This window comes from Eretmochelys imbricata, chromosome 2 (assembly GCF_965152235.1).
Source record: "Eretmochelys imbricata isolate rEreImb1 chromosome 2, rEreImb1.hap1, whole genome shotgun sequence".
Lineage (NCBI taxonomy): Eukaryota > Metazoa > Chordata > Testudines > Cheloniidae > Eretmochelys > Eretmochelys imbricata.
In genome coordinates, this window is record NC_135573.1 from 193,406,261 (window position 1) to 193,420,982 (window position 14,722).

The following is a 14,722-nucleotide window of genomic DNA, read 5'->3' on the forward strand; positions in this document are numbered from 1 at the left end:
CCACCCCACTGTCCTGCTGGTAATAGCTTATCTAAAGTAATCGTCAGGTTAGGCCATTTCCAGCACAAATCCAGGTTTTCTCACCCTCCACCCCCCCACACAAATTCACTCTCCTGCTGGTGATAGCCCATCCAAAGTGACAACTCTTTACACAATGTGCATGATAATGAAGTTAGGCCATTTCCTGCACAAATCCAGGTTCTCTCACTCCCTCACCCCCCTCCAAAAACATTTCAATTATAGTAGTAGTAGTCAATAAAAATGTTCAGAGAAGTGTGCTTTGTTGTTGTGTGTGTGGCTTTTTGTTTGTTTGTTTTTTTAAATTGATGGTGTCCTTTTTAATAGGTGGCTAGCAAATAGGTTGGTATGGAAACGTAACATCCTGCTGTGAGCGCCCATGTAAGCTATGTTCAGTTTTCAGGTTGTCTCAAATAACTAAACTATCAAAGTGGGAAATGAGATGCTAATAAGAACTTTTCTCTAAATTAGCCTGGTGTAAACCTGTGGTTGCTGTCTGCCCTCTTATTCCATACTAACTGCTTGTGTCATCCTTGACAGTTTCTCTCCGTTTGTCCTAAGGTCACAACCTTAAAAGGAACTCAAAATTTAGTAACTGAAGTAGAATTTGTACTGCAAACTCTATTACTGGTTGTGATGCATAAGGTTAAAAAAAAACCCCACAGCCTGAGTCTCAGATCCTAGGTTGAGTTTAAAGAGTTGACAGAATAAACATCTTGTAAATGGAATAAATTTTGATATGGAGTAGTTTAGACACAAACGTGGGATTACACGATGCCACGTCATTTTTCAGAGTAGAATTGCCCTTAAGAGCCTTTTTTAATTTGAAAAAGCTCCCTGGAACAGAAAAGTGGATGCTTTATTGCTGTAGTAAGTTTTCTTTGCTTTTATAGCATGAAGGCACATGAACTCAGTGATGCTGAAGAAAATGCTCAAAACTGAACATGTGTAAATTCAGTGGAACAGACTAACTTATTGGCCATTCCTCCCCAAAGTTCAAAAAAGTGGTGTATCTCATCACTTATCTTTAACTCATATATTATCCATATCTAAATATATCAGCCACTTGATGGCTATTGATGCTTCCTCTGTGAAATTGTACTTGCTTAATCTTCATTGTTTTCATGACTCTATGCAGGTTAGAAAGTAGTCATATATATTGACTAAAATCCACTCCCTTTTCAGCTAGTTGCTTTCCACTCCAGTTCAAAATGATATAATAGTGTTTTAATTTAAAGATTTTTTTAATGTAATTTTTTAACCTGACTTCTCTAGGACAGTAGTTGCCCAGCTCTCCCATTTGCTTTTCCTTTTCTCAAGTTTGTTTGTTATTATTTATGTAGCTCTTTAGGACTTGATCCAGGAAAGTGATGAGCACTCTGGCCCTGATGGAGTAAAGCATGTAAACACATGAGTAGTCTCAGTTAAGTCAAACGTTTAAATGTTTTTTCTGGATTGTAGCCATTGTGCTCAGAACCTTGCTGGATTGAGCCTTATAGTATTTTTCATATCTAAATTGCAAAGTACCTACAATTCTGAATTCTCTTGCTAGCAAAAGAGAGGGGTTGTTTTTTTTTAAACACACTGCCTGCAGAAGGCAGCAGAGGAAGGCATCTGTAGTTCCCTTTTGATATTGGTTTGTACTTCTGTATCTGCTCCACTGTTAATGTGTCTCAGTTTTGTACCAGTGCAATCCAACTGAAATCCACAGAGGCCATCTCATTAATTCATTAGGTCTGAAAACAACCACCTCTGTTCATCTCAGTGTTTAGGCAGCAAACTACAATAGGTTCTTTACCCTTTCCATGATAATCCAGTAGTGCAGCTACTCTATAGACATCCAGCACAAATTGGAAGTCTGGTGAGGGGAAAGGTTATTGTTTAAGTTGTAAAACCAGAAAACATTTGGATTTAAACAGGAAATTCAGTGCAATAGTCAGGTTATCAATTTCATTGTATACTCTTTTCAAATACAAAGTTAGAGTTGTGTAAGTGTCAGTATTCTGACCTGACCTTAAGGCTGAGAAGGGTTGATGAGTTTTAACAGGCTTTATTGTCCGTTGGCATTTATCTGACACTCAGATATTCTGTACATTTTCCTACAAAGTAGCACTAACCAATTTAAGGTTTGGTACACTGCATGAATAATTGAGACTGACCTTCAAAAGAAACAAAACAAAATTTCTACTACTTTAGAAATGTGGCGAATAATCACAATAACTAGGTTGAGAAGGTTATTTATCATATTCCCTTATAAACCACTTTTTCTTGGTTCTTTGATAGACCTCCCCAGCTACGATTGTCCAGAGCAATAAGTATCATAATCTTATATGCAGTAAAGCACTAGATTCTCCATGTTGATTGAAGCCAACCATATATGAGATTTACAAGTGACCTGGAAAGAAACTCCTGAATTAGCTAACTACATGTATATGAATACCCCCCATACCACTAACCCAGTTGTGGTAATACTGGCAATTAAAAACATGTAAATTTTGCTTCTCACATTTTTGAGGTCATTCTGCGGCTAAATCCGGGTTTGCTGTAAACAGTTTAGAATATTGTAATCTGGGACATCATAGAAAAGTTAATGATTCTATTGTGTTGCCTAGATCTATAGCATGGTTTGTTTTTAATTTTTCAATAAATACAAGAACAATGAAATGAGCAGAACATTTTAAAATTAGTACAATAATTGAAATCAGGACAAGGATGCAAACATAAGTATGTTGCTTTATGCTTTTAGCTTGTTTTTCTCTTCTAAATTTTTATAACATCTGTGTATATTATGCTCAAATGTTGATTTTTAGTAATATTTATAAACCTTGTTGTAACAGCTGCATTAATAAATCCATGCAATACTAATTTTCAGTTTTGTCCTCAATATAGTTATTTTCTCTGTTAAAGCTGTGCTTGACAGCCTTTCCAGACATTGTGAATAACTGTCTCATGCCATCCCAGACAAGTGGATATGATCAGTCAAACTAGAAGTAGAGTTGTGATGGTAGGTACCCTGTAAAAGGGTATGCTGGCTGCTGCTCAGTTTTTGTCCTTTGTTTCCGCAGAGGTGCTTGCTAGGCTGTTCAGATATATGGTATTGTTAGCATAATGTCATCTTAATCACACTACTTTCTAAAATGTCTGTATTCCTGGGTCTTCAGGAGAGAAGCTAAGGACAGCAGCCTGCTTCCCAGCTAGGAACCCTAACTTTTTCTCAGACATCAGTATATTTGAGTCCGTTTTGATTTGATCTATTCGAGAAGACATTCCTTCAGGCCAGAGAGTAACAAAGGAAAGTTTTATATTTATCTAGTATTTGTAGTCTCAGCTTTCAGCATAGCAGTGCTTTCAGGTTCCAGCCTCCAAGGTGGACTGCCTAAATATAGTTCCTGGGTACTCTTCCAAATAAGTCTTCTACAGTCTTTTCCTTTCTCACTGGTCCTCTCAGTCACAGAACTATGTCTTCTTCACTATAACCTCAAAAGTACTAGCCTCTCTTGATTGGTGACTGGTGGAAGCTAATTTCATGAAGGGATACATTTAGAGCCCCACTCCTGAATCCCAATAAATAAAGACACTTATTAAGGTTGCTGTATCTGTTTCTGGAACCATGTGACATGTAAGGCCTTACATATTCCCAGAAGAAGGCTAGAATGGTATGATATACTCACATACTACTCCTCCTGATGGTAGATCCTGTTAGGGATCCAAATAAAACAATGCTACCACTATTAAGCTGCTACAGAATATTTAGATTAATTAGATATGTTTAAGAGAGCAGGGCCTGATGAAGTTCATCCTAGGATACTTAAGGAACTAGCTGAAGCAATGTTGGAACCGTTAGCAATTTTCTGTGAAAACTCATGGGGAATGGATGAGGTCACAGAGGACTAGAGAAGGGCAAACATAATTCCCATCTTTAAAAAGGGGAAAAGGAGGAAACAAGGAAATTATAGATTGGTCAGCCTAACTTTGATACCTGGAAAGATACTGGAACAAATTATTAAACAATCAGTTTGTAATCACCTAGAGGACAATAGAGTTATAAAGAATAGCCAGCATGAATTTGTCAAAAACAAATCATGCCAGACCAACCTTTGGCAGGGTTTCTGGCCTAGTGGATGGGAGGAATCAGGAGATGTCTCTTGATTTTTAGTGAGACTTTTGTTACAGCCCTTAATAACAGTCTCATAAGCAAACTAGGGAAATGTAATGTAGATGAAATTACTATAAATTAGGTGGAAAACTGGTTAGAAGACTATACTGAAAGAGTAAATCAGTGGTTCGGAATCCAACTGGGAGATTCTGGGGTCCCACAGGAGTCAGTCCTGGGCCCAGTACTAGTCAATATTTTTATTAATGACTTGATAAGGTAGTGGAGAGTATGCTTCTAAAATTTGTAGATGACACAAAGCTGGGAGGGGTTCCAAGCACTTTGGAGGACAGGATTAGAATTCAAAATGACCTTGATAAATTGGAGAATTTGTCTGAAATCAACAAGATGAAATTCAATAAAGTGCAAAGTACTACACCTAGGAAGGAAAAGTCAAATGCACAAACAAAAATTGGGGATAACTGGCTTGGAGGTAGTACTGCTGAAAAGGATGTGGGGGTCATAGCTGATCACAAATTGAATTTGAGTCAACAATTTGATGCAGTTATAAAAAAGCTAATATAAACAGGAGTGTTGAATGAAAGACACAGGAGGTAATTGTCCCACTTACTCAGCACTGGCGAGCCTCAGCTGGAATGCTGCATTCAGTCCTGACACCACACTTTAGGAGAGATGTGACAAATTGGAGAGGTCCGGGGAGAGCAACAAACGTGATAAAAGGTTTAAAAAAGCCTGATGTGTGAGAAAAGGTTAAAAAAACTGGCCGTGTTTCGGAAAACAAGATTGGGTGGGGGACCTAGTACGTGTTGAGATATGTTAAGGGCTGTTATGAAGAAGATGATCAGTTGTTCTCCATCTCCACTGAAGGTAGGACAAGAAGTAACGGACTTAATCTGCAGCAAGGGAGACTTAAGTTAAATATTAGGAAAAGCTTTATAAGGATTATAAGGATGGTTAAGCTCTGAAATAGGATTCCAAGGGAGGTTGTAAAAAGAAAAGGAGTACTTGTGGCATCTTAGAGACTAACAAGGGAGGTTGTGAAATCCTTTTCCAGTTTTTAAGAATAGGTTGGACAAACTCGGAGAGGTCTAGGTTTACTTGGCCCTGCCTCAGCACAGGGGACTGGACTTGACCTGACGAGGTCCCTTCCATTTCTACATTTCTATAATTCTATGTATATAAACAGTCACCCAGGCTGTTGAGTAATGACAGAAGAGGTGGAGACGGTACTTCATTGGAAAGCATCAAATCTAATTGCTGTACAAATGATCCATATTGTGGATATCTTGACCTGTATGGCCAGCTCAACCATAGTGTACTTCAGAAAGGTGTGTTGGAGCTCAGCTAGTTTATGTTTCAGATTCTCTTCCAACAAGCATCACTGAACATACAGAATGCAAAGTGGGACTGCTGTTACGTAGCTAATTCTGGGACCCTTTGCATTGGGAGTACAAACACTCTCAAACATGTGACTTTGACAAGACTACATATTCCCGCTGACCTCCCCATATGCATCTACTCTTGATAGTAAAAATAAGAAAATACCCACGGAAATAGCTAAAGGAACCTTGGTAGTGCGAGATTATTCTGTCCCTTGATATTCCAAACTTGTAGCTGTTGTAAAATCCTCTTTTCCCTAACCTAAGGATGGTATCTCCTGTTTCAAGTGGTTCAAACTACGAAGCTCACCTTTATCTTACAGCATGAATATTGACAGTTGCACCTAATTTGGGAGGGTTTCTCAGGTAGTGATTTTTTTCCACACTGCTCCATTCTTAGGTGGTTCCACCTCTGTGGTTTATTAGATGGTATGAAGAACTTTTTGGCTTTGATGTCATGGAAGACATTAAACCAAGGATTGGATTGGCAATTAACTTTTCTTAGAGATGAGCTAGATAAGGGAGCTGTTTGAGCTTCCTCTGGGTTCAAGTTTGTACTCTCTTGAATGAGGCCTACTTGTGCTGTGGTTAATGGGGTGCCCATGCACTTTGCGGCAACCTAGTTAAGTTTCCTCTGACTCGTGCTCTGAACATAGTTTTGAAAGCTCCCATGCCTTTCAAGCCCTTAGGGACTTCTTCAGGTTATTTTAAGGTGGTTGCTGGTAAACTTGCATTTGCTTGGAGATTGTGTGAACTGTAGTTTCTGTCCTACATGGAACCATATCAGTGTTGTATCAAGTCAAAGATGTCATTAAAAGGACATTGTCTACTTTAAAAAAAAATACTTCATTGAAATTTTTTGCCTATTGGTGTTATAAGGGTAATCAAAAATGAGTTTGACAAAGATTAGAGAGGTTATTTTCTCTCTTTTTCCTTTTTGTTTACTTAGTGTATTTGATAACATTTTGTATAGTGAGTGTCTGTTTCTCTTTGTATAGTCAATATTAGTTGATTTTTTTTGTTTGGTAACTCCACACAGCAACTGAGGAATGAAACCACTTTTTAAAAAAAGAAAAGAAAATATGATTGTAAAACTATATAAATTGACAGGAAGATTCTGTGGAAAGTGTAGGACCTGAAACTACTTTAAGCTTTGACTAGATTTCAAGTTGACTGTATCCTTTTAGTACATGCTAACTGTTGCCGTCTGCCTATCACAGTCAGGATTACATACTCCACATGTCAAAGGCCTTGTGTGCATTGCTTCTCAACCCCAGCAGTGTGTAACCTTTTTATGTAGATGATAGAGGTACCCTGGCCATTTTCCTGCCTGATCTGGATCACCTTTTACTGCTCTGTTTGTCATATCAAAGACTTATTCGCTCTTCAAAAATCTTGTCTTTTTTTTAAAAAAAGGCACGAAACTAAGAATCTGGAATGAAAAATATGAAAAACCTTTAATTCAGATAAATACAAAGATATATACTCGCTTAGTTCTGAGAACTCTAAACCTTGAATTTCCTTTAATAATTCATCCACCTGTTGTAGGGTTCAAATTTATTTAACAGAAATTAAAATAGGCAATACAAAAATAAAGCTACTTTTAGTCATTTAAATATGACAGATTTATCATAGATAGAGGAAACTAAATACTTGTCTTCAGAAGACTGAAGTTTGCTTATCCCAAAGAACAGATACAAATAACAGTGTGATGGGTGTACTAACACAGCACTGGGCACCGGGGCCTGACCAATCAGGGAACTAACACTGAAATCCATCAGATGGGACAGGAGACCACACCCTTTTGCCCCTGCTATGCATGTTTCAGGTGGAAGGGACAGATAAAAGGAGGCAGCCCAGCTCAGTCTGTGCTGGCTGAGGAGGGGGAAGGACATGTGCTGCAGGTTCCTGTAAGAGGTGACTGCGACTCTCAAGCAGTGGGAACTGTGGACCTGGACAACACTGCGGATGATCAGCAGACCTGCACTGCTACCATTTTGACATGTTTGTTACAGCTGTCTTTAACAGTAGAGAAATTTCTTTATTGCTAAAAATGTTTTTCCCCTTAAAGAAATTTTAAGGGTTTTTTTTAATCAAGATATGTCTTAGGAATTTATACAGTATTGGGCTGAGGGGATGGGAAGAGAAGCGAGTGGGTGTTAAACTGCTGATCTCAGGATCATGTGGTAATATTCTTCAGCTTAGAATATCACTGGAAGAGACATATGACTTAACATGGTGGCCCAGCTGATACCAAGGTATTGTTATAATCAGTTTTTAAGACCGTAATTAATTAAAACTAAGTTGATTATATCAATTGATAATTTTCATTAAACTGTTTTAAATTTCATGGTACAAGTTGATGGTTGATAGTTGGCCAAATTGCTTTGTGTTGATGCCAAATTTACTTTTTTATAAAAATCTAAATTTTAGATAGCTAGTCTTGTCCATCAGCTTGGAAACAAACTGTATTCAAATACTTGTGGGGCTTGATTCAGATCCCATTAAAAATCAGTGTAAAGACTTCCATTGACTTCAGTGGCCTTTGAAAGAGAACCATGGGGTCAGATGCAACTCCCGTGACTTAAAATGAGACTCTTTCCATTGACGCCTTTAAAGGGAATTGGACTGGTCCCTTATATAGCATTAAGGTGATCCTTGGGTGCAGTGTTCTGCAATCTTTAGCACTGGTAGAAGCAAATATTTAATTGCTTTAGTTTCTTTCACAAATGCCAAGAGGCTGGGCAAACAAAAAAGTGGAAACATAAAGGGGGGAAAAGGATAAATGAGGCAAAATGATGTAAAAAAAAACCCCTTAAATGCAGAAGAGTTTTAACTGAGATTCTAAGAGAAAAAGGTTCTTGAAAATGTGTAACCTTTAGTTTGATTTGACATTCTAATTTAGCTGTCTTATGTTGTGTGTGTCTTCCTCAACTGTTAGTATTTTAAAAAATCAACATGAGAATGTATGGCAGACATGTTTGGACATAGGCACAAATTCCATGGGTGCTCCAGGGCTGGAGCACCCACGGGGGAAAAAATAATGGATGCTGAGCCGCAGCCCCTATATCAACTCCACCCCTACCCTCCAGAGCCTCCCGCCCACCAGTGGACCCCGCAGATCAGTGCCTCCCGCCCACCGTGATCAGCTGTTTCACAGCATGCAGGAGGCTGGGGCAGGGGAAGGAGCGAGGGTGCGATACGCTGTGGGAAGGGGGTGGGAGTGGAGTCTGGGGGGAAGGGTGTGGAGTGGGGGCAGGGCCTGGGGCAGAGTCAGGGGTTGAGCATCCTTCAGCACATTGGAAAGTTGGTGCTTGTGTGTTTGGATGCCAATGCCTAATGAGCTGACTTAGCTTAAGATGTAGAATTTGAAAAGTCCACTTGCCATAGGAAGTTTGGAAATTTTCCCAGGAGGGTGCCATCACTTTCTGCAGACTTCGAGCTTACTTTAAAATCAGTTAAATTAATTAATTGAAACCCTGGAAGTTTCTAACTTTTATGGGTGTAAAGAGACTCTTCCAAACAAAGATTGTAGTTAAAGCAATGCAGTGCAGTCTTCCTGAACCTAGAAACTTATGCCATTGCCTATGCTGCTTTTCAGAACTTCCATAATATGAAACTTGGGATGTTGGATGCATGTTTTACTTTTGTTTAACACTTTTTTTAATGTTCTTAAGAGCCTGCTCCTGCAAGATGCTGAGTGCTTTCAGTTCACTGATTGAGCTGAGCACCTGAGAGGATAAAGTAGTATTTGTTTTTAAATGTGTTTATTGAGAAATTGAAACACAGCTCCTAAATTCTGATGGTTAAAGCAAATCACTTTTTTACACAGAAAGGTCATAATTCAGAGTGACTGTTGTAAAGGTAACTAAATATTATTGAATGGCAATGGATACAGATTGTCAGATGCTGAATCCTGATTGACTGTCTTTCTGCTATAATCACCTGCTCTGTGTGTATCTGATCTGTGCTATCTGCAGCTTCACCGAGCACACTCGTCAGACTTTCCCTGTTGTGTTACTGCTTAAGCTTATGACACAAACTAATAAGTCAGGAGAAAGTAAAGGCTGAAACTCCATCTCATGCTCATTGTGGTCCTTGTACAGAATGGTCTGGGGTACTTGTGTGCTCTATTTGAGGCAATACTTGAAGATCTCTAAAGCTGCAGCTAATGCAGAATGTAGGTAGCTTGTTTATATATATTACAATTTATTTATAAATCTGTTTATTTTGTGTTTACTGCTACTGTAGGTCAGGGTGGCTATCTAGTTGGCTTCCTGCATGGTGCCCCACGTCACTGCCACATCTTAAAGAAGCTGAAGAGAAAATACTGAAGTGTAAGTATTTTTTTTTTACACATATGGAATATACTCAGATCTCATGTAATTTTTCTTCAGAAACAATCATTGCTATTTTTAATGCATTGCAATGAAGCAAACATGACTGTAATATAGATTCTCAGTGTTCCCTTGTTTAGAACCTTTGACCCTGCTCTGAAAGATACCTGATATTCCTGCCCTGAGCTTCCACTGAACAGACTGCTAGATATGACTAACAAAATAAAAAGTATCTGAACTATGTTTTTTTTCCCTTCAGGTATCACAAGCACGTACAGTAAACAGTATGTCTTCATATCCAATGGAAATAAAATATGGACGCTAACATTCTCTCAGGACCTCTCATATAAAACTCCACTTGTTCTCCTCCATGGGTTTGGAGGAGGTGTTGGACTTTGGGCTCTCAATTTTGAAGACCTTTGCGAAAATAGGACTGTTTATGCATTTGACCTCTTGGGATTTGGGCGTAGTAGTAGACCACAGTTTGACACTGATGCAGAAGGAGCAGAAAATCAGTTTATAGAAGCTGTAGAAGAATGGAGACAGGAGGTAGGGCTGGACAGAATGATTTTACTTGGCCATAATCTGGGTGGATTCCTGGCTGCGGCTTACTCACTGAAATACCCATCAAGGTATGTGAAAATAAAGGGAAAAAGGAAATCTTTGCTGTCTCTTACTAATGTTAGTACTACACATCTGTATTCATTTGACATGCAGCAGTATGTAAAACCAAGTTCTTTCTGAATTAGGTTTAGTTGTGAAAATTGGGTCAAGACTTGATTTAGAGAGACACTATCATCTAGTTTAGACCCAAAATGCAAATTGTTTTTGTTCTGTGTAGAAAAATATGAATACAGTATGAGCAGAAATTCTTTGTTTACGTTCTAACCATCAATCATTTTTGGTAAACGTCCTCTTGCAGTACTCTGAACCTGAACAGAAAAATCAGTTACTTCATGAGAATCTAAAAGCAAAACTGCCATCCTGAAGCATGTATAGTTAGTTAAATATTGTACTATTAATAATCTGCATTAATATAACTTTTAAAGTATATATTTACAAATTGTTCAGACATCACAAGCTGCAGATGTATTTGCATAATAAAAACATTAATAACATAACTCCCATAGTAGGCAGGATGAACCAACAAATTAATGACCTCTAGGTGATTTTTCTAATTTTAGGAGTCCATTGCTGTCTCCTGTTCCCCAATCCTTGTATAAATAAGGGTATCGTGTGTCTCTTTTTTTTCTGTTTTTAATCAGACTGTGACATTACAGTCAAATAAGTTTTATATTTGAATACTGTGTGCCCTTTGAAAAGTAACCTACATTTCTGTTTTAGTATTTTTCCCTCTCCCCACCCTGGTAAGTTAACATTAAGGTATAAGGATGGCTCTTAAGGTATAAGGATGGCTCTCTCCAACTTATCATTAGAAATCAGAGATTCTTAGCCAGTAGGAGATAAATGTTTGCTTGATTTAAACTAAAAATAATTACTTGTTAAATCTGTGTATTTAAATGAAAATACAGTATGTTGTTTTACCCCTTCCAATGCGTGAATCTCTTATAAGGGGGAATCTTAGTAGGAATGCATCTAGGAAGACAGAGCCCACAGTCTAATGCAGTCATTCTCAACCAATGGTACACATACCCCTGGGGGTATGCAGAGGTCTTCCAGAGGATACTTCAGCTCATCTAGATATTTGCCTAGTTTTACAGCAGGCTACATAAAAAGCACTAGCAAAGTCGGTACAAATTAAGATTTCATACAGATAATTAATTGTTTATACTGTTCTATAAACTATACACTGAAATGTAAGTTCAATATTTATATTCCGTTTGATTTATTTTATAATTATATGGTAAAAATAAGAAAGTAACAATTTTTCAGTAATAGTGTGCAGTGACACTTTTGTATTTTTATTTCTGATTTTGTAAGCAAGTAGGCAATCTGTTTCAAATCGTACAATTAGGAAGCTTTTCCTGAAATTTAATCCAAATCTGCTATTCTGTAGTTTGAACCCATTACCTCTTCTCTGGCAAGAGAAATTTTTTATGGCAGCCTTTCAAATATTTGAAGACCACTATCATGTCCCTCCTTAGTCTCCTCTTTTCCAAACTAAACATACCTAGTTCCTTCAGCCTTTGTTTACATGCATTCCATCACTTAGATCATCTTTGTTGCTCATGTCTGAATCCTTTCCAGTTTCTTTACTTCTTTCTATACATTGGTGACCAAAATTGGACACAGTACTCTAGCAACGGCCTAACCTGCGCTGAATAGAGTAGTACTGTCACCTTGTATGACTTGCATGCTATACCTTTGTTAATGCAACCTAAAATTGCATTTGCTTTTTTTGCAAAAGCATTGCACTGCTGACTCATGTTTAGGCTGTGATCCACCACAACTCCCAGATCCTTTTCAGTAGTGCTGCTGCCAAGCTACTTATCCCGTTCTGTATTTGTGCATTTGGTTTTTCTTCGCCATGTGTAGCAGCTTACATTTGTCTTTGTTGAATTTCATTTTGTTGTCTTTAACCCATTTCTCCAGTTTATCAAGATCCCGCTGAATTTTAGCTCTGTCCTCCAAAGTGTTGGCAACCCCTCCCCCCCTGCCGCCAGTTTTGTGTCATCTGCAAATTTGATCAATATGCTCTCTGTTCCTACTTTCAGGTTGTTAATAAAGTTTGTTAAAGAACACCAGACCCAGCACAGATCCCTTTGGAACCCCACTTGAGACCTCCAGTCTGACATTTCATTAACAGTTACTCTTTGTGATTGTTTAAACCAGTTGTGTATCTACTTAATGGTAGTTCTGCTAAGCATGCATTTCTCCAGCGTATTTACCAGAATGTCATGTGGGACTGTGTCAAAAGCCTTGCTGAAGTCCAGATATATTATGTCCACTGCATTTACCCCATCTATCAAGCCAGTTAGCGTGTCACAGAAGGAAATCAAGCTGGTTTGGCATGATTTGTTCTTGTTATTCCATGCTGGCTGCTAGTGATTACCCCTTCTGCTATACCCACTACCTGATTTACAAGGACACAAATCTCATCTTTCTAACTCACAGAATACAGTGCCTAGCAGCTGGTTTTGTGTTGAATCTTCTCTTTGATTTTACTTTCTTATGCTAATGAGGGATCAGAAATTAGATCATAGGATATGACCGTGATGGTGAATAATGTAGATTATTTAATCTGCCGATAGCTAGTTTTAATCTTTCTTGTTCCACAATAAATTGAGAGACTTCAAACCATTTTATACACACTAAACCTCACAAAACTTTTTTGCCAACAGGGTGAAGCACCTCATTTTAGTGGAGCCATGGGGTTTTCCAGAGAGGCCTGACAATGCTGAACAAGAACGACCAATTCCAATCTGGATTAAAGCACTAGGAGCTATGCTGAGTCCATTTAATCCATTAGCTGGGCTTAGGTTAGCAGGACCCTTTGGTGAGTGCTAATTAATATTTGTTAAAGTACTATTTCTATTTATTTTAAATATGAATACAAAGCAAATATTTCATTAAGAGGTTGTCTTCTTATAATTGCTAATTTCCTTCTTATAAATAGTTTTTGGCCCATCATTTATTTCATAAAGCATCTGGAGCTACATCAACCGTCTATCATGAGTTCAAAAAAAAAAGGGTGGAATTTCTAGCCTTTGTTTACATTTGAACTACCTGTATTCTTTAAAAAAAATATATATATATATAATTTAATATGCAAACCAGAAAGAGGCTTTTGTATGTTTTAAAAGCTTGACTAAGGTAATTAGCCTTTTGGACATATTAATTTGTTACTTTGCAAACAAGATTATTCTTTGAAGTAGAAGCTTTTCTAATTTACTTAATAGGACTATTCGATTAGCAAGTAGTTGCCCAGAAATAAAGCTAACAAATGATGCCTCTAACTTAAAAATTCAGTTTAGTTATTCTTAACAGTATTCCACTCTTTTTGGGGAAAGCAGAAATTCTAATTTAAAAATAGATTGCTGTGCCAAAGAAAATTCTCTAAAATGCAACCAGTTTGTCTGTCTTAGACGTAAAAAACCCCAACAATCCTAGCTTCTGTTGTAAATCTTCATGAACATCTGCTCAATTTTTTTGCATAAGGAATGGGTTTCCTTTCTTCCTATTATATAGTGGATTAACTGTACATTCTGACTTTCTGATGAGGGGGTGAGATTCTTTCTGGTGAGGGGGTGAGAATGTTAAATCCATTTATAAGATAGAAACTCCGTTACTTGATTTAATGTGGAGTATTTATTTTTTAAATTATTTAGACAACATGCACAAAAAAACTATCCAAAGGTTCAAGTTGTCTTGTTAAACATTAAAAATACAAACCAGTTTGATCAACAAAAGCAAATGCAGCCATCTTCTTAAAACTGAAAAGGGAGATGACCCTCACACTCCAACCACTGATCTCAGCACACACCAATATATCGCAGCTTCCTTCTCTCACCCTGCATTCCAGGAAAAAGAGATTTGGCAATGTGGACTTAAGATCAATAAACTTGGACTTATGACCAAGTGGAAAGTACAGTCCAAAATTGGGCTACCCACGGAAAATGCCCTGCTGGTAGTCTCCACTTTATTGAAGTGCAGGCACTTCATTTGAAGCAGGATGGTACACAGAAATAAGCAGTCTCTCAAATACAAGGTCCAAAGCCAGTTTTGGGGTTGTAAATCTAAAACAGCACTTTAAACTCTATGTAGAATACTACGTACAGCCAGTACAAATAACTGAGCATTGGTGTCATGCTCATGACTAAAACCTCCAATTAATAAGTGAGCTGCAACCTATTGTATTAGATTCAGTTTCTGAACTGATTTAAAGTGTAACCCTACATAAAGTATATTGCAAT

General features: G+C 37.8%; 1 protein-coding gene across 2 annotated transcripts in view; it reads left to right on the plus strand.

Annotated features, from left to right (window-relative positions):
* ABHD5 (abhydrolase domain containing 5, lysophosphatidic acid acyltransferase) overlaps positions 1–14,722 on the plus strand; it is a 44,495-nt gene that overhangs the window by 9,921 nt on the left and 19,852 nt on the right. For both annotated transcript variants that reach the window (XM_077811225.1, XM_077811224.1), the window contains exons 2-4: positions 9,763–9,848; positions 10,108–10,480; positions 13,151–13,305. In XM_077811225.1, coding sequence (XP_077667351.1) covers positions 9,763–9,848; positions 10,108–10,480; positions 13,151–13,305 — 614 coding nt within the window. The remainder of the gene's footprint in view (positions 1–9,762; positions 9,849–10,107; positions 10,481–13,150; positions 13,306–14,722) is intronic.